The 21,603-nt window shown below is 28.3% G+C and overlaps 4 protein-coding genes across 4 annotated transcripts; 3 read left to right on the top strand and 1 right to left on the bottom strand.

Annotated features, from left to right (window-relative positions):
* Positions 1–4,791: 4,791 nt before the first annotated feature.
* LOC125840459 (universal stress protein PHOS32-like) lies at positions 4,792–6,392 on the top strand. Its single transcript, XM_049519454.1, has 4 exons — positions 4,792–5,090; positions 5,188–5,297; positions 5,408–5,526; positions 6,075–6,392. Exons 1-4 carry the CDS (start codon positions 4,916–4,918, stop codon positions 6,163–6,165), a joined length of 495 nt encoding a protein of 164 aa, XP_049375411.1. The 5' UTR covers positions 4,792–4,915; the 3' UTR covers positions 6,166–6,392.
* A 1,086-nt stretch (positions 6,393–7,478) lies between these two features.
* LOC125840460 (universal stress protein PHOS32-like) lies at positions 7,479–9,037 on the top strand. Its single transcript, XM_049519455.1, has 4 exons — positions 7,479–7,773; positions 8,244–8,353; positions 8,452–8,570; positions 8,792–9,037. Exons 1-4 carry the CDS (start codon positions 7,599–7,601, stop codon positions 8,880–8,882), a joined length of 495 nt encoding a protein of 164 aa, XP_049375412.1. The 5' UTR covers positions 7,479–7,598; the 3' UTR covers positions 8,883–9,037.
* Positions 9,038–13,300: 4,263 nt separating this feature from the next.
* LOC125840301 (universal stress protein PHOS32-like) lies at positions 13,301–14,481 on the top strand. Its single transcript, XM_049519265.1, has 4 exons — positions 13,301–13,454; positions 13,941–14,050; positions 14,145–14,263; positions 14,373–14,481. The coding sequence occupies exons 1-4, from the start codon at positions 13,301–13,303 to the stop codon at positions 14,479–14,481; spliced, it is 492 nt and encodes a 163-aa protein (XP_049375222.1).
* A 3,696-nt stretch (positions 14,482–18,177) lies between these two features.
* On the bottom strand, positions 18,178–19,925 carry LOC125840435 (glutathione S-transferase U8-like). The gene is made up of 2 exons (XM_049519424.1): positions 19,566–19,925; positions 18,178–18,726 (listed from the first exon to the last, which is right to left on the bottom strand). The coding sequence occupies exons 1-2, from the start codon at positions 19,878–19,880 to the stop codon at positions 18,343–18,345; spliced, it is 699 nt and encodes a 232-aa protein (XP_049375381.1). The 5' UTR covers positions 19,881–19,925; the 3' UTR covers positions 18,178–18,342.
* Positions 19,926–21,603: the final 1,678 nt, after the last annotated feature.

Below are 21,603 nucleotides of genomic sequence, written 5' to 3'. Positions count from 1 at the left end.
TTGGTATTATCCCTCACACCAAACGACCCCTTAGGGGTCGTTTGGTTTGAATATGAGTTATGATGGGATAAGTTATGTTGGGATAAGTTATGTTGGGATTAGTTATGATGGGATAAGTTGTCCTGGGATTATTTCTTATTGAGTGTTTGGTTTGTTATATTCAAAATAATATATATTGATAAATTTTAAGAACAAGTTGTTTGTTTACAAAATTACCCTTCACTTTATTTAAACTTTTTAAATTTTTCTTTGTGAGCTTTAGTTATTCATTTTTTAAAATAAAACTTTTATTTTTTTTAACTTAAATATTTTTGTTTATGTATTCCCATGATAAGTACCATGTGTATTTAAAAATATAACTTTTTTCTTATTTAGCTTAAAAATAGAACTTTCCTCTTAAGTTTATTAAAGAGAAGAAAATTTATGAGAAATCAAAATAAAATAAACATAAGAATTAGTCAAATAAATTCATAAATAAAAATTATATTTATATAGTATAATTTTTTAATAGAAAAATATGTATAATTATCATAAAAATAAGGAGTAGTAAATATTATTATACATGGTATTAAAAAAAATGTAAATATACATAAATGTAAAAAATGATATATAAAAAGGATTTAAAGGGACATATTTGTCATTTACCTATTCTATCTCGGGATAAGTTATCCCGGGATTACTATACCACCCATGGGGAGGGATAACTTATCCCGGTACTAATTATTAATCCCGGGATAAGTTATCCCGGACTTGCCAACCAAACAACATAATTTTTTTTTTATCCCATCACTATTTCCTTATCCCATCACTATTATTTCTAATCCCTCACACCAAACGAGCCCTTAGTGTCTTAGTTGGTTCATTATGCCAATTATTCAGCCCATTATTCAAATTGGACAGAACGAAAGCCCAACTATGGTTAATTGGGCCTACGGATCCAATGTTTATGGTGTGGTTTATTGCTAATCACATGCAACACTACTTAGTAAAATTTGAGATTAACAACTAATTTGACTGTCTAATGTGTTTTATTGCTAATCAAAATAGTAAGTCCAGAGAAATATATAAGAAGCTTCATTTCTTGTCCTACACATATTTCTCATACTTTTAGATCCTCATCTCTAAGCCAATACTCCATAAGATATATTTCCTTAAAAAAAATGATAGCAAAGTTGCCATCAAAGGGATTTAATAACGAGTTTAAGTTATATATATTAATATATTTCTTTAAAAAATGATAGCAGAGTTGACATAGAGGGATTTAATAACGAGTTTAAGTTATATATCGTATGGATCCAAAATTTTGATTACTTAAAGTAGATAATTTAATCGTATATTTTTGTCCTTTTTTTTTCATAATTCATTTAACTATTGTATGAACGCAAATACCATGTATTATCATTTTTATTCGATCATTCTGACATGTCATCAACAAGTGTGTTGTATACTCTTTATATATTTAACCCAGATAGGGAAAAAATGTCAAAATGGTACAACCTCGCTCAATTCTAAGTGTTTAAATGATATAAATCTTAGTTAAAATAAGTAAAAGATGATGTCAACTTTATATACCTCCCCACGATAATGAATTTGACCTGAGAATAATACAAATCCTTTTAATCAAAACAAAGCTTTTTGCCGCCGGAGAAACCCATCCTCCCCAGAAAGACGAAAAAACATTATAGGTTACAATTAATATATTTGTTCCATCGTTTAGATAATTTAGATATTTTGGTGTTCAACTTTTTTTTTTTTTTTTTATAAAAATGACAGTCCTCATTGACTAATTAATACAAGCAAGTAGGTGTGTGCATTCAGTTTTTCGGTTTGATTTTGTACGATTCGGTTTAGCTTTTTTATTTTTGATTTTGAAGAAGTGTAACCTAAATCCGAACAAAAATAAATTTGGTTCGATTTGATTTTTCTCTTTTTGGTTTGTTTTTTTCGATTTGATTATTCGGTTATACAATAATTAGAAACATAATCACAGTTATATTTGCAATTTGAATATATATATATATATATATTATTCGATTTTTTTTCGATTCTTCAGTTTTATTTTTCTAAGTCCGAAACCAAACCAAAAAACCAAACAAAGTAAATTATTAATTTAAAATCAAACCAAAAAGTCAATCCAAATTAAAATTCGGTTCGATTTGATTTGGTTTTTCAGTTTAATTCAAATAGCACACACCCCTACAAGCAGGTAGAGCCGTCAAAATGGGCTTAGCCCATGGGACCGGTCCAAGCCAACCTGTTATTGCTGTAGGGTTGAGATATATTTTTTCAAATCCATTTAAAACTAGGTCTTATAAGTCCGACTCATATAAGCCCTTGTCCCTTAAGGCTTGATCAGGGGCCAGGCCGGGGTCGGCTCAAGGACCAAAACTATATATTTATGGGTAACTTACAGAAATCTCACTAGTGTATGAGCTAATTACTTAGATTCATTCTATGTTGTAATATTACGAATCTTACCAGATTTTGGTATGTCAAGATACATGTATCTCAGGATACATAGACTCAAAATTAGGTGTAATTTATTCTTGATACACTCTATGCAAGTGGATTTGCATGTATCTAGGATACATGGACAAATTTCGCATCCTCGTCTCCCTCCCATCTCCCTCGCTACTCTCTTATTTCACTCGCATATCTGAGATGCATCACACTAGATACATGTATGTCGTATATCTAGTATCCTAGATACATGTTAATCACACTAATTTTTTTGCTAGTGTTATTGAAACAACACCATTGTTTTTCGGGAAAATGCAAAATGCATAAGTACCCCCCAGCCTATGCCCAAAATCCCTGAGACACACCTAACCTTTACTAAGGTCCTATTACCCCCCCCCCCCCAAAAAAAAAAACTTATTTTATATATAATTTTCTACCCCTTTTCGGCCTTCGTGACACTATCTTGTGGGCCCAGGATAGTGCCACGTAGGCCGAAAAGGGGTAGAAAATTAATTAAAAAATAAGTTCGGGGTGGGGGGGTGGGGTAATAGGACCTTAGTAAAGGTTAGGTGTGTCTCAGGGATTTCGGGCATAGGCTAGGGGGGTACTTATGCATTTTCCCTTGTTTTTCATATTTGATTTTCTCATTTTCTCATTTTCTTAGTGTCATAGAAATTTAAGTTGAAAAAGAAAAAAAAGACGGGTTAGCCCACCCTAACCCACAATCCTTCTAGGATTGGGTTAGGTTGAACATTTTCAGGCCCTTCTAAATGTAGGGCCGGCCGAACCTAGCCCATCAAATTTCCTTGACCCGCTAGGTTTGGGCCGGATGGAACTGGACTGACCCGTTTTTACAGCTCTACAAGTAGGGTTGCAAGTATACTTATTAAGGCATACAATATAGTGATATAATATGATAGATTTTTGTATAATATTGTATATGAGTGCGTAAATATCTTTATAATTTTGTATGATGTTTATATATTAAATGTAGAATATTGTATATTAAATTTTTAAATATTACTGAAAATAAGGGTATTGTGTTTTGGACTAAAGTTTTACGATGTAAAGGACCCTAAGTTTATATGTAATTAACTTTTAAAAGGTTGATTTGATCAACAATTACACACCAATTGACAATATTAGTTCATGAAACTAAACTTTTACGTTAAACTAAAAAAATATTTAAGGACAAGTGGAGGCGGTATTAATGGATAAAACCAGTGGATTACAACCTAATACCTCCATGATATTCAACGTATACTATAATTGATGCTCTGTACATACAACATGTTCTTTCTATTTCTTTATTCACTTTTATTATTGGATAAATCCACTTGGTGTCTGCTATCCAATTCTTTGTTGACATTACCTACCTACCAAACACTATGTCCACTTGGAAGAATTTTGAAGGGTATTCGTCGTTTTAGTGTATCAAGCTTTCGCTATGTTCAGATTCAAAGAATCGTATTATAAAAGTCACGTAATTTTATTTTTCGATTTGAATATGTGACCTACTAGTTACATGATAGTAACTTTGATAAATTTAAAAAACTAAAATTATTCAGAAATTTATTTAAGAGACTACTTTGAACCTATTCTAAATGTATAATGTTTTTTTTTCCCATTTTCTCTAAAATAATATATATCAAAGTAAGATCAATTGGCACATAAAATAAAGAAGAATTTCGTTGCCATACTTATCCATTTAAGATTAGACTAATAATTTTTGTCTCAATAAGTAATGGAAGAATGAACTTTTAGTCATGAACCACATATTTTAGGGAAGGTACGTGAACTTTTACCTTTACTTTATTACCAAAATTGATTATAATAATAATAATCTCATTAATAAGTAATAACGCAACATAATTGCTCGTTAAGGCACAAAAATTGTGATGTTCCTTTTAAGAAAGCATAATTAGACACATTAAATTGATTTAGTATTTTATTTGAATAAATATAAAAGAATTGAATGATTTTGTGTTTATTTCTAGTTTTTCTTTTTGAGTTAATGAATCCTTCAAGCTAAAACAAAAGAAATAAATACCTTTAATGAAGAATTCACTTTCATTGCTTAATTAATTCGGAAGTTACTTCCTAGCTACATGACCTACGCTTAATTAATCGAGTCATCGAATACCGATTACAAATATCTCGTGTATACATATACATATATATATATATATTAGTCAATTATTGTAAGTCTATAATGTACAAGTGGGGTATAATAATATTTGTCCACATGTAAATCGTTAGCACATTTTTTGAAAACGAAAGAAGACTTAGGTAACCTTAAATAGCTGTCCAAACCAAACCATCTTTTTATACCTTTTCCCCCTTTTTTTGTGCCTTTTTTGCTTTCATTTTGCACACGCAAGAACAAAGTATTTAATTTGCATCTCTTTTATAACAACAATATAGAGAAAATCATCACTAAACAAAAAACAAAAAAATGGTGAAAGATAGGACAATTGGTGTGGCAATGGATTTCTCAATGAGTAGCAAAACAGCTTTGAAATGGGCAATTGATAACTTGGCTGATAAAGATGATAATTTTTACATCATTCACATCAAGACTCATTCTTCTGATGAGTCACGTAATAAGTTATGGGCTCAATCTGGTTCACGTAAGTTGCACATTCAACCTTTTTTTTTTAAAAAAACAAATTTAACTTATATACACTGAGAGTCAGTCTGTAACAATTAATTGGTTTTGTCTATTAGCTTTGATTCCATTGGCGGAGTTTAGGGAGCCAGAAGTATTGGAGAAATATGGTGTGGAGATTGATATTGAACTTCTTGATATGCTTGATACTGCTTCTAGGCAGAAAGAGGTTATTATACATCTTATCATCCACCCCTTTTCAATTTATTTATATTTTTTCAATTTTTTTTTTAAATAATTTTAGTTTTGTTTAATTATTTTTTATTGATTATTGTATAGATAAAAGTTGTGACCAAACTATATTGGGGAGATGCAAGGGAGAAATTGTGTGAAGCTGTTGAAGATCTGAAGTTGAATTGTTTGGTTATGGGTAGTAGAGGCCTTACTACTCTCCAAAGGTACCTTCTTTAATTAATTACTCTGTTCATAATTTACACTTTTTTTAAATTAAAATTTACTTGGTAAAACATACTATTGGTTTCAAATCTAAATAAAAAAAGGAGGATTATCGAAAATCAATCAGAAACAATCCATCAAACCCTATGAAGGGGTAAATATAGGTGGATGCACTACTAATAAAAGTTGAAAAAAAATGTATTAAGTGAGAATTTATATATATTTCTTTAGCAATTAAGAAAAATATGTATTTCCTTAAGATAAATAAGTAGAAATTCAATCAAGCACACCATTCAGGACTTTTGTAGCATGGATGTTGGTAGATAATATTAGATTAATCTAGAAAATATGTATATAAAATATTTAATTTATCGAAGAGATCTTGAATTCATGTGAACCGCGTAAATTTATCTTTAATAAGGTAAAATTTATTTATATGATTACACTGAGTTTGTTGGTATGGTTACTTGGTAAAATTTGGACTTTTGTATGTTTCCTCATTCAACTGAATATGACTTCCATTAATATTTTAATTTCTTGGTTAAAACAGGATATTTATGGGAAGTGTGACCAACTATGTAATGTCTCATGCGACCTGCCCTGTCACTGTAGTCAAGGATCCTGATTTCCACAAGCACTGATTAAGAGTTCTGGATTAAATAAAGATGATAACAGTAATATGTTTTTATTTATCTAATGTTCTGATTTCAATAACTAATGGAAAATTGATGATTTGTTCTTATTTGTTTGATCTATCTTATCTTTCGTTCTATCTTGTTTGTAGTCGTGTGAGATAAAAGTCTCATATTGAGTTTTGAATTCTCTTCAAAAGTGGCAACTTCAACTTTAACCATTCAATTTTTTTCGATATTCTCATCAAACGGATGACATTTTAAAAAAAAATTATTATTGCTCTTTTTAGTACGATGTTGAAAAATCTACAAGAAGAAACTATAAAGGCTCTTTTTCAATCTAATTCTCCGATACTAACGTAGTATTGATTTACGTGATATTAAATAAAATGATCAAGATGCATGTTAGGTGACTCATACACTATAGCTTAAAACTTCTTTACTTGGCTATAAAAAAATATTATCAGGATTAACAAAATAACAAACATTATTCATTAAGGAAACATTTATAACTCGAACATTAAAACTTATACACACTTGTTTACACTAATTTTTTTAAAATTTAAATAAATAGACCGACACTCTTATTACTTAATCAAAATTAATTTATATTTAACATCAATATATTACTTAACAATGTTTAACTAATGTGATTTGATATTAGAGACGGATTTAAAATTTGAAGTTCACAAGTTCGAACCAATATTTTATCACAACTTATTTAATTTAATGGAATCCAGATATATTATATTTACTTGAAGAATAAGCTTTATAGCACATGCTTTGTGTCAAAAATTCATCGATTTGAATAAACCTATATAAATTGTTAATTAAATAGTTAACGGAATATTGCTCAAATTCTATACATATACGGTTACAAAATTTCTAATTAATTCTAAATATTTAATAATAAACATAGTTATTATAATACATATCTATTAATTTAAAATAACTATAAAAATCCATAAACTTTTTGTTTTTTACCACCTTGCCCCCCACTTAGGTCCAAACAGCTATAGGAATAAATATCTTTCAACAACAAGGACAATAATTTGTCCATCCATAAACTTTTGGGTACGCGACACTAAAATATTTTGAACCGTAAATTAAATATAATATTGAATATATATATATATATATATATATATTAAATAAAAACTACTCCCATTTTTTCTATTTTTATAATAAATATAGTCAAATGTTATAATTAAAGATTTTATGTCGGAATCTATTGATTGATAAAGTAAAATATGCTATATGTGTGACTCTAAAAATTCAAACCGTGTTACATAAATTTAAAGAAGTGGGATTATCCTTTTTGCGTTAACGCGTATCTTATACTTGTCTGCTTTTAGTTGTCTCACACAATAAGGTGCTCTGTATCTCTTTTTACTCCTTCTACAAAAACAGAGAAGAAGAAGAAGAAAAATCAAGAAGCAAAAATGGTGAAAGACAGGACAATTGGTGTTGCAATGGATTTTTCAAAGAGCAGCAAAACAGCTTTGAAATGGGCAATTGATAACTTGGCTGATAAAGATGATACTTTTTATATCATTCACATCAAGACTCATTCTTCTGATGAGTCACGTAATAAGTTATGGGCTCAATCTGGTTCACGTAAGTATAAATCTTTTTTATTTGAATCTCTTCTATAGAAAATTATATGAAAGAGTTGGTTTGGTCCCTGTGGGATCAAATTCCAAGAAAATTTTATGTGTCAATTTTCTTGGTTAGGAATTAAATTTGGAGATCAAGCTAAAACTTGTGGAAGACCACCTAAAAGGATAATCATTCTTCATAGTTGAAATTATTCTAAACTCATAGCAAAATATATTAGAAGAGCAGAGAATTAGTAGAGCAATTCTCTTAGATGTATTTGAGATCTCTTCCCTTTCTTTGTTAATAAACAGAACACTGCTCTCTGGTGTACGTATGATCATTCTGATTCAAACCACGTTAACCTTCCACGTTAAACCTTTTCGATTTCTTTGTATGTTTTTTTTTTTTAATTCGTTCATGAAAATCATGGCTTCACCACTAGATCGGATCGAGATGTCAATGGTTTGATTTTGTTTTGTTTGGATTAGCTTTAATTCCATTGGTGGAGTTTAGGGAGGCTGAGGTGTTGCATAAATATGATGTGGAGACTGATATTGAACTTCTTGATTTGCTCGATACTGCTTCTAGGCAGAAAGAGGTTAATTTTCAATCAATTATCTACCATTTTCATTTATTTATTTATTTTTGTTGATAATTATTAATTTTCTGAATTCTTTTGGTTTGAATTTTGTATAGATAAAAATTGTTATCAAACTATATTGGGGAGATGCTAGGGAGAAACTATGTGAAGCTGTTGAAGATCTGAAGTTGAATTCTTTGGTTATGGGTAGCAGAGGACTCAGTACCATCCAAAGGTAATTCTATTCAATGGACATCTTTCTATTATCGGAGCGAGTTAGAATTTTGCATTGGTTAGGGATATACTGACGATTTATTTATATAAACCTGGACAATTTTGTTCTACGTGTCATATCTTTTCCTGATTTCAAATCTAGGTTCAATTTTGTTTGGGTCATTACAAAATATTAATGTGTATTGTCATTAACATTTGGATATTTATCTCTTGATAAAACAGGATATTCTTGGGAAGTGTGACAAATTATGTATTATCTGTTGCGACCTGCCCTGTGACTGTTGTTAAGGATCCAGATTTTCACAAGAAGTGATCAGGTTTCGTTTGGTTAAATATGAACTTATTATGATACCATTTTCGAATAAGATTAAGGATTTTACATGTAATTTCTCCTATGATGACAATTTCTTTACTTTCAAATACCAAATGAGACGGATCCCTTTTGGATAGAATTATCTTTTATATTTATATTGTTGAGAGGTGACAAATATCTCGTGAATTAGTTGAGGTATACGAACATTTAGAACATAAAAACTAACTCACATTTCGTATTTAATTTATATCGATTAGTAATAAAACTATGTAATATATGACACATGTTTTAAAATCAGAAATAATTATTTATCCATCTTAAAAGTTTTAAGGGTCAAAACTCAAAAGATGGCCCTTTGTATGAGAAATCAAACAATTTTATCATCCATTAGACCATTTACAAAGTTGAACAAATTTGACCCTAGATGCTTTTTGGACAAGATGGTTTTATTTTGTCAATGGACATTTTTGACCTTTTATTTTTAGAAAAAAAAATGTCATTTTACACTTCTTGGTTAGAATTCCTAAGTTCACATAACCAATTTTCAACTCTTTGATAAATTCTAGGTAAGATCAAGATTCAATATGTCATGTGGACGATTCAATTTTTTAATCTTTAATTTTTATTATATAGTACTAGAAAAAGAATATTTATGAGTCAAGATCCAATCTACACCAACTTGTTAGAATTAATGTACCAAGTTGATGATATAGCTACCCCACATGGCTAGCTGTTACATATGATCAGTTTTTAATTAACATTATGAAAATCACAGATCTTAATTAACATGTCTTCTGTATTTATTATTACACATGATAACTTATTTCTTTCTATGTTAATGGTTGGATATAAATATATCAACAATTGGGAAAGTTGTTAGAATGATCACATGGTATGTCTCATGTACAATGGAAATGATGATGGTAGGTAAAAATAATTGATGAAGGAATTACCTTTCTGATTTAGGGTGAGTTTCCATTTTTTTTATATTGGAGCACAGCATAAAAACTATAGTCATTTTTAATATATGAAGAAAAAATAATAATTATTTTTCATGTTTTATTCTTAGCATTAATTATTTATTTTTCTATTTATAGGATTTAATATTAAATATCATATAATAAAAACAGTATGAGAAATAGTCATCTCAAATTTTTTTTTTTTTAATGAATATGTCAAGTTTAAATATAACAAATAAAAACAAATGAGAGAGTATAATAATAATATTGAATCAAAAGTAAAAATAGTTACATAAATTGTAACAAATATTGTGTAAGCAATTTCGATCTGACAAGGATGCAGATTCTTAGATAGCAGAAAAAAAAAAACTTGACAAACCTTAATTTTAGAAAATAATCTAATTAAATATGGGCATGAACCTTGACTAAATTCCAAATTAAATTTTCAAAAAATGAACCTAATTAATTCAGGAGAATGAATATTTAATTTGCATCACCATCCCTTAACAAAAATACCAACAAACCCCTTAAATACAAATACAAAAGAATAGTTATAATATCTAGACAAGAATGAAATATGTACTTAATGATCAATATCTTCTATTTTGAATTGACACCTAGTAAAATAAGAAAATAATAAATATTCACAAAATGAAATACACTGAACTATATGGATACACGTTGACATCACCACAACACAAATCATATCCTTAATATTATTCAAATTCCGCAATATATTAACAAAGTACTTTAATAATCATATACACACCTTAAATCTCATGAATGTTTTAGAACGATGATCCAAATATTTTATAAAAGGCGTCCACTCATTTATGCTCAGGTAGATAATTTTATCAAATCTATCTGGACATAAATCACCTTAAAGCTATGAAATCATCAAGAACAAAAGAAGCTCAATCTTATAAAATACTGCATCACACCAAATGGTGCAAAATGTAGCAAGTATTCTCAATCCATGGGCTTTAGGCCCATCTAGATTATTCTCATTTCACCATTGCAAGATCAACAATTACAAGGGGAAAAAAAAAAAACCCAACATACACATATATATATATTTCTTCTTTGGTCAAATCACAAAGAAGAAATATATCATTGTGCATAAATGCAACTTTGTTGGTTAACCCGACAAACCAACCTCTAACCACTAAACTTATACCAATCTACTGATATTTGATTAGTTGGATAACGAATTAGTATATTTAAAATTCGATAAGTGATCAGTCAAATCATTAAATGCAAATATCCTCAGGATACTTACATAAATGTGTCACCCAACACATTCTTTTTCAGCTAATGACTCAAATATCTTTTTGTAATGTATTTATATTGTATAAATATTATATATATATATATTTTGTCTTATATGATGAAGACATAATATTGTTAAATAACTATTCACTAGTATAATTATTATAATTAACTACACAAATAAAAAAATAATGTATTGGATCCACTTATAAAATGCTTAACTAGAGAGGTAGTTGAAATATCATCAAGGGAAATGGATTTAAGGCTTAAGACAAGTTATCATGGTGGTAACTCTACCTAGTAGACGGAAGATTCGAAGATGAGAAGTGTGACCAACTATGTAATATCTCATGCGACCTGCCCTGTCACTGTTGTCAAGGATCTTGATTTCCACAAGCACTTATCAACAATTCTGGATTAAATTAAATAAGATGAAAACTGCAAAATATTTTTATTTTTCTGTTGTTTCTGATTTCAATAACTACTAAAAATTGACGATTTGTTCTCATTTGTTTGATCTGCCTTATCTTTCATTCTTTCTCGTAATCGTGTGAGATGAAAGTCTCATGTTAAGTTTTGAATTCTTTTTTTGATTTTGATTCTCCTACATGGTCGTCATTTCTTTGACTGTTACTTCAAAATTAGCGACTTTAGCTTTAACCATTCAATTTTTTCGATCTTCTCATCAAATGGATGACGTTTTTTAAAAAAAAATTCTTGCTCTTCATGATGTTGAAAAAACTACAAAGCTCTTTTTCATTATAATTGTCCGGTACTAGCATAGTATTGGTGTACGTTAGCAGGGGCGTATCTAGAGGGGTGCCGCGGGTTCACGTGAACCCATGCTCCCCTTTCTAGATCATATATAACAATGTTATATTTTTGTAAAACTATTTAAATATAGATGTTTGAATCCACGTTCAAAGTATCATATAATAATATGATTATGATCGGGTGCACCTCTCTAAGTGAATAAAAATTTAAATGTTATATCTATCTTTTGTTTTGAGTAACACCTCTCCAAGTGGTTATCGGTTACATTTTTGGTGCTTCAACTAATTTTTCTTTTGTTTTTTTTCTTAAAATTTTCAAGTGTGTTACATTGAAAATTTCTACAAAATTTAGCACTGTAATTTTTTTTTTATATAATTAAATCAAATGTGTATATTAAAATTTAAAACTAGAAGTATTATATATTTTGGACCTATAATTTTTTAAATTTAATGGTTCATATTAAGAACCTAAAAGTCAAACTGATAAAATTTATATTTAAGAAGCATTTTTTCATAATCGATCGTAATCGTGAACCTATCTTATCGATTTTGAAAGATAAGATACCCTTCGTTATATTTTTGGACCAAATATGCCCCTCTTATTATATTTTGGGTCGAATATACCCTTTATCTGTCAAACTATTTCCTATAATACGGGGTATATTTGCCCCCACTTAGGTCCAAAAAAAACAGCTATGGGAATAAATAACTTTCAATAACAGGGGCAATAATTTGTCCATCCATAAACTTTTGGGTAGAAGACAAAGTGGCACTAAAAAAACAATATCTTATTTTATCTTGGCCCAAATCAATCCTGCTTTATATATTCTATTCGTTTTAATTTATATGCTATTTTCAAAGATTTTGAATAAGCTTTTATATAGTTTAAATGTTTTAAACAATACATTTTTATACTTTATATAGTTTTAAAATATGTGAATATAATTTCTAAAAATTTAAGAGGGTATTTAACTTCTTTTTTTTTTTTAAAAAGATCATTTTTAGAGTTAACTGCAGAAAATATGTCTAGTCATAAAATTTTAATTTCTTTTTTCAATATTTTTTTGTAATTTCTAAAATAAAATTTTATAAAAATCACTTGTTTTTTAAGTTTTAAATTACTCACAAAAAATTAAAAATGACTCTAATTGATTTCATGAAAAATAAAACTTCAACTTCTAGATATTATTTCTCACTTCGATAATTAATTTTTTTCATTTTTAATTTTCACAATAAAATATAATCTATGACCAATTTAAAGATTCCATATTTGAATTTATAGTGGAAGTTGAATATATTTGATTCTCCTTATCCAAACCGTATCACATCATTTGAAAAAGTAGTGTAACACCTCATACAATAAAGCTTTTAAGTTTTCACACACAAAAAAAGGAGAAGAAAAATCAAGAAAGCTAAAATGGCGGAAAACAAGAGAATTGGTATTGGAATGGATTTCTCAAGGAGCAGCAAAGCAGCTTTGAAATGGGCAATTAATAACTTGGCTAATAAAGGTGACACCTTTTACATCATCCACGTCAAGAATCATGACTCTAGACATCAATCTGGCTCTCGTAAGTCTAAATCTTACTCCCTCCGTCTCATTTTATGTGAGGTAATTTGACTCGATACGAAATTTAAGAAAAAAATGGAAAACTTTCAAAACTTTTGATCCAAAATGAATGATAGAAATTTGTGTGACTGTAAATCATTTCATTAAGGGTAAAATAGATATTTTGTGAGTAGTTAAATTGTTATTTAATATAGAAATATATCATTCTTTTTGGAACTGTCTAAAAAAGAAAGTAAGTCATATAAATTGGAACAAAGAAAATACTTCTTTTAATTTTTATGGATTTGAATTTGTTGTTTAGAATTTTCATTAAAGAGTTTCAAAATCGAGAAATCCCTTTGTCTCTGTCTGCCCATGTTTGAATTAACACGTACTTGTTATGTATAGTTATTTTTTAGCTGAACTGATTTTTTTATATATTTATTTTTTCCTATTTTAAATCCATTAATAAGATGTTAATAGTTTAATTTTGTTTTGTTTGGATAAGCTTTGATTCCATTGGTGGAGTTTAGGGAGGCTGGGGTGTTACACTACTATGATGTGGAGACTGATATTGAACTTCTTGATATGCTTGATACTGCTACTAGGCAAAAACAGGTTAATTTTCAATAACTCATCTACCCTTTTCATTTTATTTTATTTTTTGTTTGATAATTTTAATTATTTTTTTATTCATTTGATCTTTGTATAGATAAATGTTGTTATTAAATTATATTGGGGAGATGCTAAGGTGAAACTGTGTCAAGGTGTTCATGACCTGCAGTTGAATTCGTTTGTTATGGGTAGCAGAGGCCTCAGTGGCCTCCAAAGGTAATTCTTTTTAACGGAGATTTGTCCAAAGTTAGATTCAAGGATCATATCTTTATATTCGAGTATACTGTCATTTAACATTTGGATTTTTATCTCCTGATAAAAACAGGATATTCTTGGGAAGTGTGACCAATTATGTAATGAATAATGCCAGCTGCCATGTGACTATTATTAAGGATCCAGCTTTTTCCAAGCGCTGTTGTTTGGTTAAGATATGAAGTTAAGACATTTTCGAATAAGATGAAGGATTTTACATGTAATTTCTCTTATGATGATAATTTCCATACTTCTAATGCTAAATAAGACAGATCCTGTTTCTGGTACCGATTACTGATGAGAATTAGGTTGATGATTTTCTATGCTATCGAACCCTTGTGCTTCTTATATTCGTCCTTAATTTATGTTATTTCCGCTTTTGTAGGGAAGAATTATACCATTGTTTAGATATAATTATTATTTTTATCCTACCATTACAAGATGACAAATATCTCATGGATTAATCAAGGTATATGGCTGAGACACGATCATTTAGAGCATGAAAACTCACTCACACCCTACTATACATTCTAATTTTATTTTTTTAACTCAATCATTGATAAAACAATATAATTTGGAATAAACATTAGGTACAAATATTTTTTTTACCCACTTCAAAAGTTTAAAGGGTCAAAAGATGAGGTGAAAATGAAAGGCGTTTTTGACCCTAGATGCTTTTTTGGACAAGATGGTTTCATTTTGTCAATGTACATTTTTGACCTTTTACTTTTAGAAAAAGAAAGTTGTTTCACTCTTCTTAATTAAAATTCCTAAGATCGCATAAACAATTTTTAACTCTTTGACAAGTTCTAGGTAAGATCAAGATTCAACATGTCATGTGCAGTAGCAGCGTATCCGAGATTTTTTTTAAATGGTGTCGATATTTAATAAATAATAAATAATTGATATAAAAATATTATATTAATATAAAAATTAGTATTTAAAATGTACTAATAAAACATAAATCAAGTAAACTTTTACAATTCTCCTCGACGAGTTTTCATATTTTGAAATGTATTCATAATTGTCTCATTGGAGATAGTAACTAAATATTTCTTTCTCTATCTAAGGCACCAAACAACTACTCAAAAGATCATCATCCCTTCGGTTTCGTAAATCAGTCTTGATTTTGAAAGCTTCGAAGATACTTTAGAATAATATCTCTCCATTGAATTGATCTGAATTACAAATTTAAATAAATTACATAACTCTAAACAATTTCAAGAAATCAAATCTATAATATGTTGATAAATATTCAAGAAAATTCAACTAAAACTATAAAGATGGGAGATAAATAGAAACATGAACTTACAATTAAGCGAAACCGCAGTAGCATCAAACTTTCAACATAGCAACACTTGCAATTTGCAAAATTGGAGGTTTCTTGTCAACTTAGATTTTACTTTATAACTTATTATTGTGTCCAATTCCAATTTGACCAAGTAACAAAATTTCTATAATAGGTAATAAGTTGTATTCTAGTTTAATTGGTTTATTTTAGGCAAATTTAAATAGAAATTGTGAGGTTGGAGGTTCGAATCATTTTGATAAACTTTTCTAAAATCGCTCCAAAAATAAAAATAAGTCGCATTATTGGAAGGGAAAATTGTACATAATGGCAAACTATTAATTCAAATTAAATGGTATAACCACACTTTGATTTAATTGTGTCCTATAGCAAACTGTTTGTCAGCGCCTCTCTCCCTCAAACTCTCGCTCGCCACTCTCCTCTCTCGCTCACTCTCTCTGTGCTCGCCTCTCTCGCGTTATACACAAAAGTGTATAAATTGCATTTCTGTTTGTATAAAGCGAGAGAAAATTGTATATACACATGCAAATACATATATATTCGTCCTATACACTTATAATTATACAATAAAAATATTCCCCTGCCCAGTTCTCTTTTGTCTTTCTCTCTTTCTCGTTTTGTATAACAGAATTGTATAAATTGTGTTTCTGTTTGTATAAAGCGCGAGAAAATTGTATATACACATGCAAATACATATATATTCGTCCTATACACTTATAATTATACAATAAAAATATTCCCCTGCCCAGTTTTATGCTTGTATAATGTATAATTTATGTTTGTCAACGATTTATACAAACGAGAGACTAACAACAATTTATATAAATGGTCTGCCAGCGAAATTATACAATTTTGAAGAGGAGCCAACGAATTATACAATTGCTTCTTTTTGTATATATGTATAGCGAATTATACATATATATGTTTGCTATAGAGCGCAATTATGCAAACTTTGTTATAACATACAAATATGATTTTTTTGTTTGCTATATGTGAAAGTTTCTCTTATTGGAACAGCTGACGCACTCGCTGTGCAAATCAGCAAGCCAATGAGCTGTCTTGTTCAAAGAGTGTCAATAATAATAGTTGTACTTTTATATATATACTAAAAAATTTCAACGATGCGGTATCGGGTGACCCCTTTGGTATAAGGTGGGTTCGCCCCTGATCTGATCATGTGGATGATTGACCATAAACGACTGTCCCCCATATTATCTCAATCCATAGGCTTTAGGCCCATCCCCTCAATAATTCAAGAGCAACTTTCACATATAGCAAACAAAAGAATTATATTTGTATATTATAACAAAGTTTGCATAATTGCACTCTATAGCAAACATATATATGTATAATTCATTATACATATACAATTGAAAGTTATGTCTATTTCGCTATACATATATACAAAAAGAAACAATTGTATAATTCGTTGGCTCCTCTTCAGATTTGTATAATTTCGCTGACAGCCCATTTGTATAAATTGTTGTTAGCCTCTCGTTTGTATAAATTGTTGATAAAAATATTTGTATATCAAAAATCGCTCTCTCTTTCGTTTTATACAAACATAAATTATACATTATACAAACATAAAACTGGGCAGGGGAATATTTTTATTGTATAATTATAAGTGTATAGGACGAATATATATGTATTTGCATTTGTATATACAATTTTCTCGCGCTTTATACAAACAGAAACGTAATTTATACAATTCTGTTGTATAAAGCGAGAAAGAGAGAAAGGCAAAAGAGATTGAGCAGTGGAATATTTTTATTGTATAATTATAAGTGTATAGGTCGAATATATATGTATTTGCATGTGTATATACAATTTTCTCTCACTTTATACAAACAAAAACACAATTTATACAATTTTGTTGTATAAAGCGAGAGAGGCGAGCACAAAGGGAGCGAGCGAGAGAGGGAGAGTGGCGAGCGAGAGTTTGAGGGAGAGAGGCAATTGACAAACAGTTTGCTACAGGACACAATTAAATCAAAGTGTGGTTATACCATTTAATTTGAATTAATAATTTGTCATTATGTACAATTTTCCCATAATTCAAGGACCATTCTTCTTGACAAATCTTGTTAACACATCTTTATTTTAAGTAAGGTGTGTATCGATCGGTTTAGTTCAATTTTATGTATTATTAATTTAATTTATCAATTTTTGATTTTTAAAATATGCTAAATTAACAATAAATCTATAAGATATTTTTTTTTATCAATTTTTAATCATTAACGGTTCAATTTCATCAGCTGTAATTTTTTTGATATAATGAAACAAGAAAGATAATTAATGAGAAATTGCATCAATAAAAACAGATGTAATACGAAAGCTACAATTACATGTTACAGCCAAAACATAATATGATATTGATGATGTGGAGTAGAAATACCATGAAGTTTGAAGTATGTAGACGTGTAGAGTCTAGTTATGTTGCATCAATAAAATTATTAAAAACCTGTTAATTCAATAACCTTATAACAATAATCCAATAACATTTTTTTCACTTCGATTTATAAATCAGTTCGATTGGTGCACATCCCTAATTTTAAGAAACACAATATGACCATAAAAATGCAACATTTAGTTTATTTCATTTCATGTTTGAACCATTTCACCATTACAAGATGAACAATTACACAAACAAAAACACACACATAATCATACTCTAATCAAACACAACTTTTCCTTGAGGATTTCAATACAATTATTTGTGTGTGTGATTTGTTTATTGAGAAAGTTCATTATTTGGTAGCACAAGTGGTTGGGCATATTCTTTGTAAATTGCAAGTAATTTTTCTCTAGGTGGCAAATTTTCCTTCATAAAGCTACAACTTATCACCTTATCAGCCCATCCACATAAATTTGGAAATTCCTTTTTGTTCAATATGTCTACTTCCAATACTTCTTGCATAACTCCAAGCCAATAAGTTATCAAAATGGAAACAATTTCCATATATCCAACTTTATTTTCTCCTCCAAAGAAAATGTTATTATTATCTTTGATCAATTCATTCTCAAGAAGTTTAAGTAGCTCTTGAAGTTCTCCCATGGCTTTCACCTTTACTTCATAATTGCTGTCATAACAAAGTTTTACCACCTCTGGCAAGCACTGAAATTGGACAATGAACACTTGTTAACTATTACTCCACTTGAAAATGATCATTATCATTATTATTCATTCAGATTCAATTTATTTATCTGATTTTAATCTTACACAAAGTCTAAAAAGACTTTTTAATCTTATAATCTTAAATTAAGACTAGCTAAAATGTACAAAATGTTTTGACTTTTTAATCTTATAATCTTAAATTAAGACTAGTTAGAATGTACAAAATGTTTTTTAATCTTATGGTCTCAAGACACCATAAGATGCTACATAAAAAGTTGAAATCGGAAAATTGACTAAAGAGAAAAATAAGACAAATAAATTAAATCTAAAGGAAGAAAACATTTCAAGGTCCAGCCTCATTTGGTAGAGAGGAAAATATTTTCCACAAATAAAATTATTATAAGAAAATATTTTTTTATAGGAAAATTTTCCATCAAAAAGAGTACACAACATTTTTTATTTATTTATTTCAAGAAAGGGTATATTTGGTAATAACTTTGTCTTTGTATCCAACACCACTACAATTCAGAAGTCAATTACCCTTTTAATGGAAAATACTTAGATATTTGGTTACTGGAAAATGACTTTACTTTCTGCAAAAATATCTTTTTTCACAACAAACACATAGATCTTGACTTCATTTATCTTATTTGTAAAAACAAATAATCAACTAATATGAAACAGAAAGAGTACTACTCAACTAGACATGTCTTGCCTATAATTCTAGTAGTAAAGGGGAGCAATTGATACATGAAGATAAAACTCACGACTAAGATATGAAACTTGTGAAAAAGTAATAGTTCAGATGCATTTTTAATCGAATGAACTCGAAAACATACCTTTTCATCCATAAACTTAGCCCAAAAACGTGCCATGGCTCTTTGATAAGGATCTTTTGGTAGAAGAGATGTGCCATCTTTCCAATTTTCATCAATATATTCAAGAATCACTAGAGACTCAGGAATTGGCTTTCCATTGTGCAAAAATACAGGAACTTTTTTGTAAATAGGATTATACTTGACAATATTAGGACACTTTTTTATTGGAAGTTGTGCTTCAATGTACTCATAATCAATACCCTTCAGTTTTAAGGCCATTTCAACTCTTATACTAAAAGGACTTACCCAAAAACCTAACAATTTTACTTCTTCCATTTCTTTTTTCAACTTCTTAATTGCTCAAAGTTTTGCAATACTTTCATTTTAGACTTTTGTCCTTCTTATAGGGAAAAAAAAAATGTATTTGGAGTTAGTTGGCTTTTCATTACATCTCTATCTTACACGTGTTTAAAAAATTATTCTACCCTTTTCACGACAACCTTTTCTTTTTAGTTGGTTCTAAAAAAAAGTCATATTATTATAATTAAAAATCATTTAATTTAATTTTTAATAAAATAATTTATAGCTATACAACTATCTTATAGTTATTTTAGATATAATTTTTTAAAAATCTTTCTTCTTAAAATTTATCAAATTAAAAACGATTACACATAAAATACGACAAAAAAAGTAACTTTTTTATTTTATTTTAAAACTACTTTTAACTGTCCTATTATAATTGTTCTAAGTTTTCTTTTCTACTTTTAAAAAATACTTTTAGCTGTCCGTTTTATTTTAATTGTTATTTTAGCTTTTTTCATGGTTATTATTAAAAAATATAAGATATAATTTATTAAGTTGGTTTTGATTGTTAGATATTTCTTAATATCTGAGTAGTATTAAAAACTATTTTAATATTAAAAAATATGATTGAAAATAATTATAAAATTTTAAAGTGATACAGTAATTGTTGGGAAACAATTAATTAAAAAATATTAAATTTTGTTGTTGCGTAGGTAAGAAAAGACATTAAGCTACATTTGGCATGAGACACTTGTATTTTAGAAATTCTGTCGGTCATCCAAAAATTTCTAGTAATATAACCAATTTTTTAAAAATATATATATTTAATGTATCGTTAATACAAAAATAAGTCATATAAATTGAAATAGAAATATATATATATATATATATTATATTATAATTTTTTTTTTGTTTGAATATTACAATTATATAGCGTAGAATTTTTGTTAGGCAGCCAATCTTGAATCTGTTGAGTTTGAAATGTATTAAGACACAAACATTTATTTCCAATTGAATGAGAATTTATATGATAAAATATACTCCACTAGTTTGGAAAGGTGAAGATACATAAACATAACAAAGCTTCGAGCAAGGCGAATTCAGAATTAGAAGAGGACGAGTGCATCAGATAATTAATAATATATATTAATTAAAGTGTATCACTTAGTATTGATTTATATGATAATTTTATTAAATATAAAAATGTAAAATTAATGTTTTAACAATGTATAAATATGAATTAACTTTAAGTAATAAATTTTGTTATTATAATATTAACTTAATGTTATTATGAAAATTCATAAATTTAAAATCTTAAATTCGCGGCATATTTATTCACACATGATCATGTGCTCGACCATTTTTTCTGCATATTTTTCGTATCTTGCGATTTGCTTGAATATTAAATTATACAGCCGATCGTTGAATATTTTTGTTAGACACCCAAATCCCAATCCTGATTATGTTCCTTTTGAAATATAAATAATAGTGATACTATATTACCAATTGGATGAAAAATCGTATGATAAAATTTACTTTCTTCGTATCACTCCACTTCTTATATTTTTAGTTTATACATTACTTAAAAAATTGTATATTTTGACTATTATATATTTATTTATTATCATTAATCATTTTAAAATCTAATTTTTTTTCTTCAATAAATATCATCTCTATCATCTCTCCTCGATTAGTAAAAAGAAAGTTAATCTAAGTAATTTAAATATTAAAGTATATGTATGTGCTCAACATTTCT

This window comes from Solanum verrucosum, unplaced genomic scaffold (assembly GCF_900185275.1).
Source record: "Solanum verrucosum unplaced genomic scaffold, falcon-dt-bn FXZP01000137.1, whole genome shotgun sequence".
NCBI lineage: Eukaryota > Viridiplantae > Streptophyta > Magnoliopsida > Solanales > Solanaceae > Solanum > Solanum verrucosum.
The sequence above is the reverse complement of the archived record's forward strand: the minus strand, read 5'-3'. Positions and strand labels throughout refer to the sequence as shown.

What these genes read in the sequence shown, in the direction of transcription:
- LOC125840301 (XM_049519265.1), top strand. Translation starts at nt 13,301, where the DNA reads ATGGCGGAAAACAAGAGAATTGGTATTGGAATGGATTTCTCAAGGAGC. An exon ending in TAGACATCAATCTGGCTCTC is followed by an intron (nt 13,455 to 13,940) that starts GTAAGTCTAAAT and finishes TGTTTGGATAAG; the next exon opens with CTTTGATTCCATTGGTGGAG. An exon ending in GGCCTCAGTGGCCTCCAAAG is followed by an intron (nt 14,264 to 14,372) that starts GTAATTCTTTTT and finishes TGATAAAAACAG; the next exon opens with GATATTCTTGGGAAGTGTGA.
- LOC125840460 (XM_049519455.1), top strand. Translation starts at nt 7,599, where the DNA reads ATGGTGAAAGACAGGACAATTGGTGTTGCAATGGATTTTTCAAAGAGC. An exon ending in ATGGGCTCAATCTGGTTCAC is followed by an intron (nt 7,774 to 8,243) that starts GTAAGTATAAAT and finishes TGTTTGGATTAG; the next exon opens with CTTTAATTCCATTGGTGGAG. An exon ending in GGACTCAGTACCATCCAAAG is followed by an intron (nt 8,571 to 8,791) that starts GTAATTCTATTC and finishes TTGATAAAACAG; the next exon opens with GATATTCTTGGGAAGTGTGA.
- LOC125840435 (XM_049519424.1), bottom strand. Translation starts at nt 19,880, where the DNA reads ATGGAAGAAGTAAAATTGTTAGGTTTTTGGGTAAGTCCTTTTAGTATA. An exon ending in CTAAGTTTATGGATGAAAAG is followed by an intron (nt 18,727 to 19,565) that starts GTATGTTTTCGA and finishes GTCCAATTTCAG; the next exon opens with TGCTTGCCAGAGGTGGTAAA.
- LOC125840459 (XM_049519454.1), top strand. Translation starts at nt 4,916, where the DNA reads ATGGTGAAAGATAGGACAATTGGTGTGGCAATGGATTTCTCAATGAGT. An exon ending in ATGGGCTCAATCTGGTTCAC is followed by an intron (nt 5,091 to 5,187) that starts GTAAGTTGCACA and finishes TTTGTCTATTAG; the next exon opens with CTTTGATTCCATTGGCGGAG. An exon ending in CTGCTTCTAGGCAGAAAGAG is followed by an intron (nt 5,298 to 5,407) that starts GTTATTATACAT and finishes ATTATTGTATAG; the next exon opens with ATAAAAGTTGTGACCAAACT.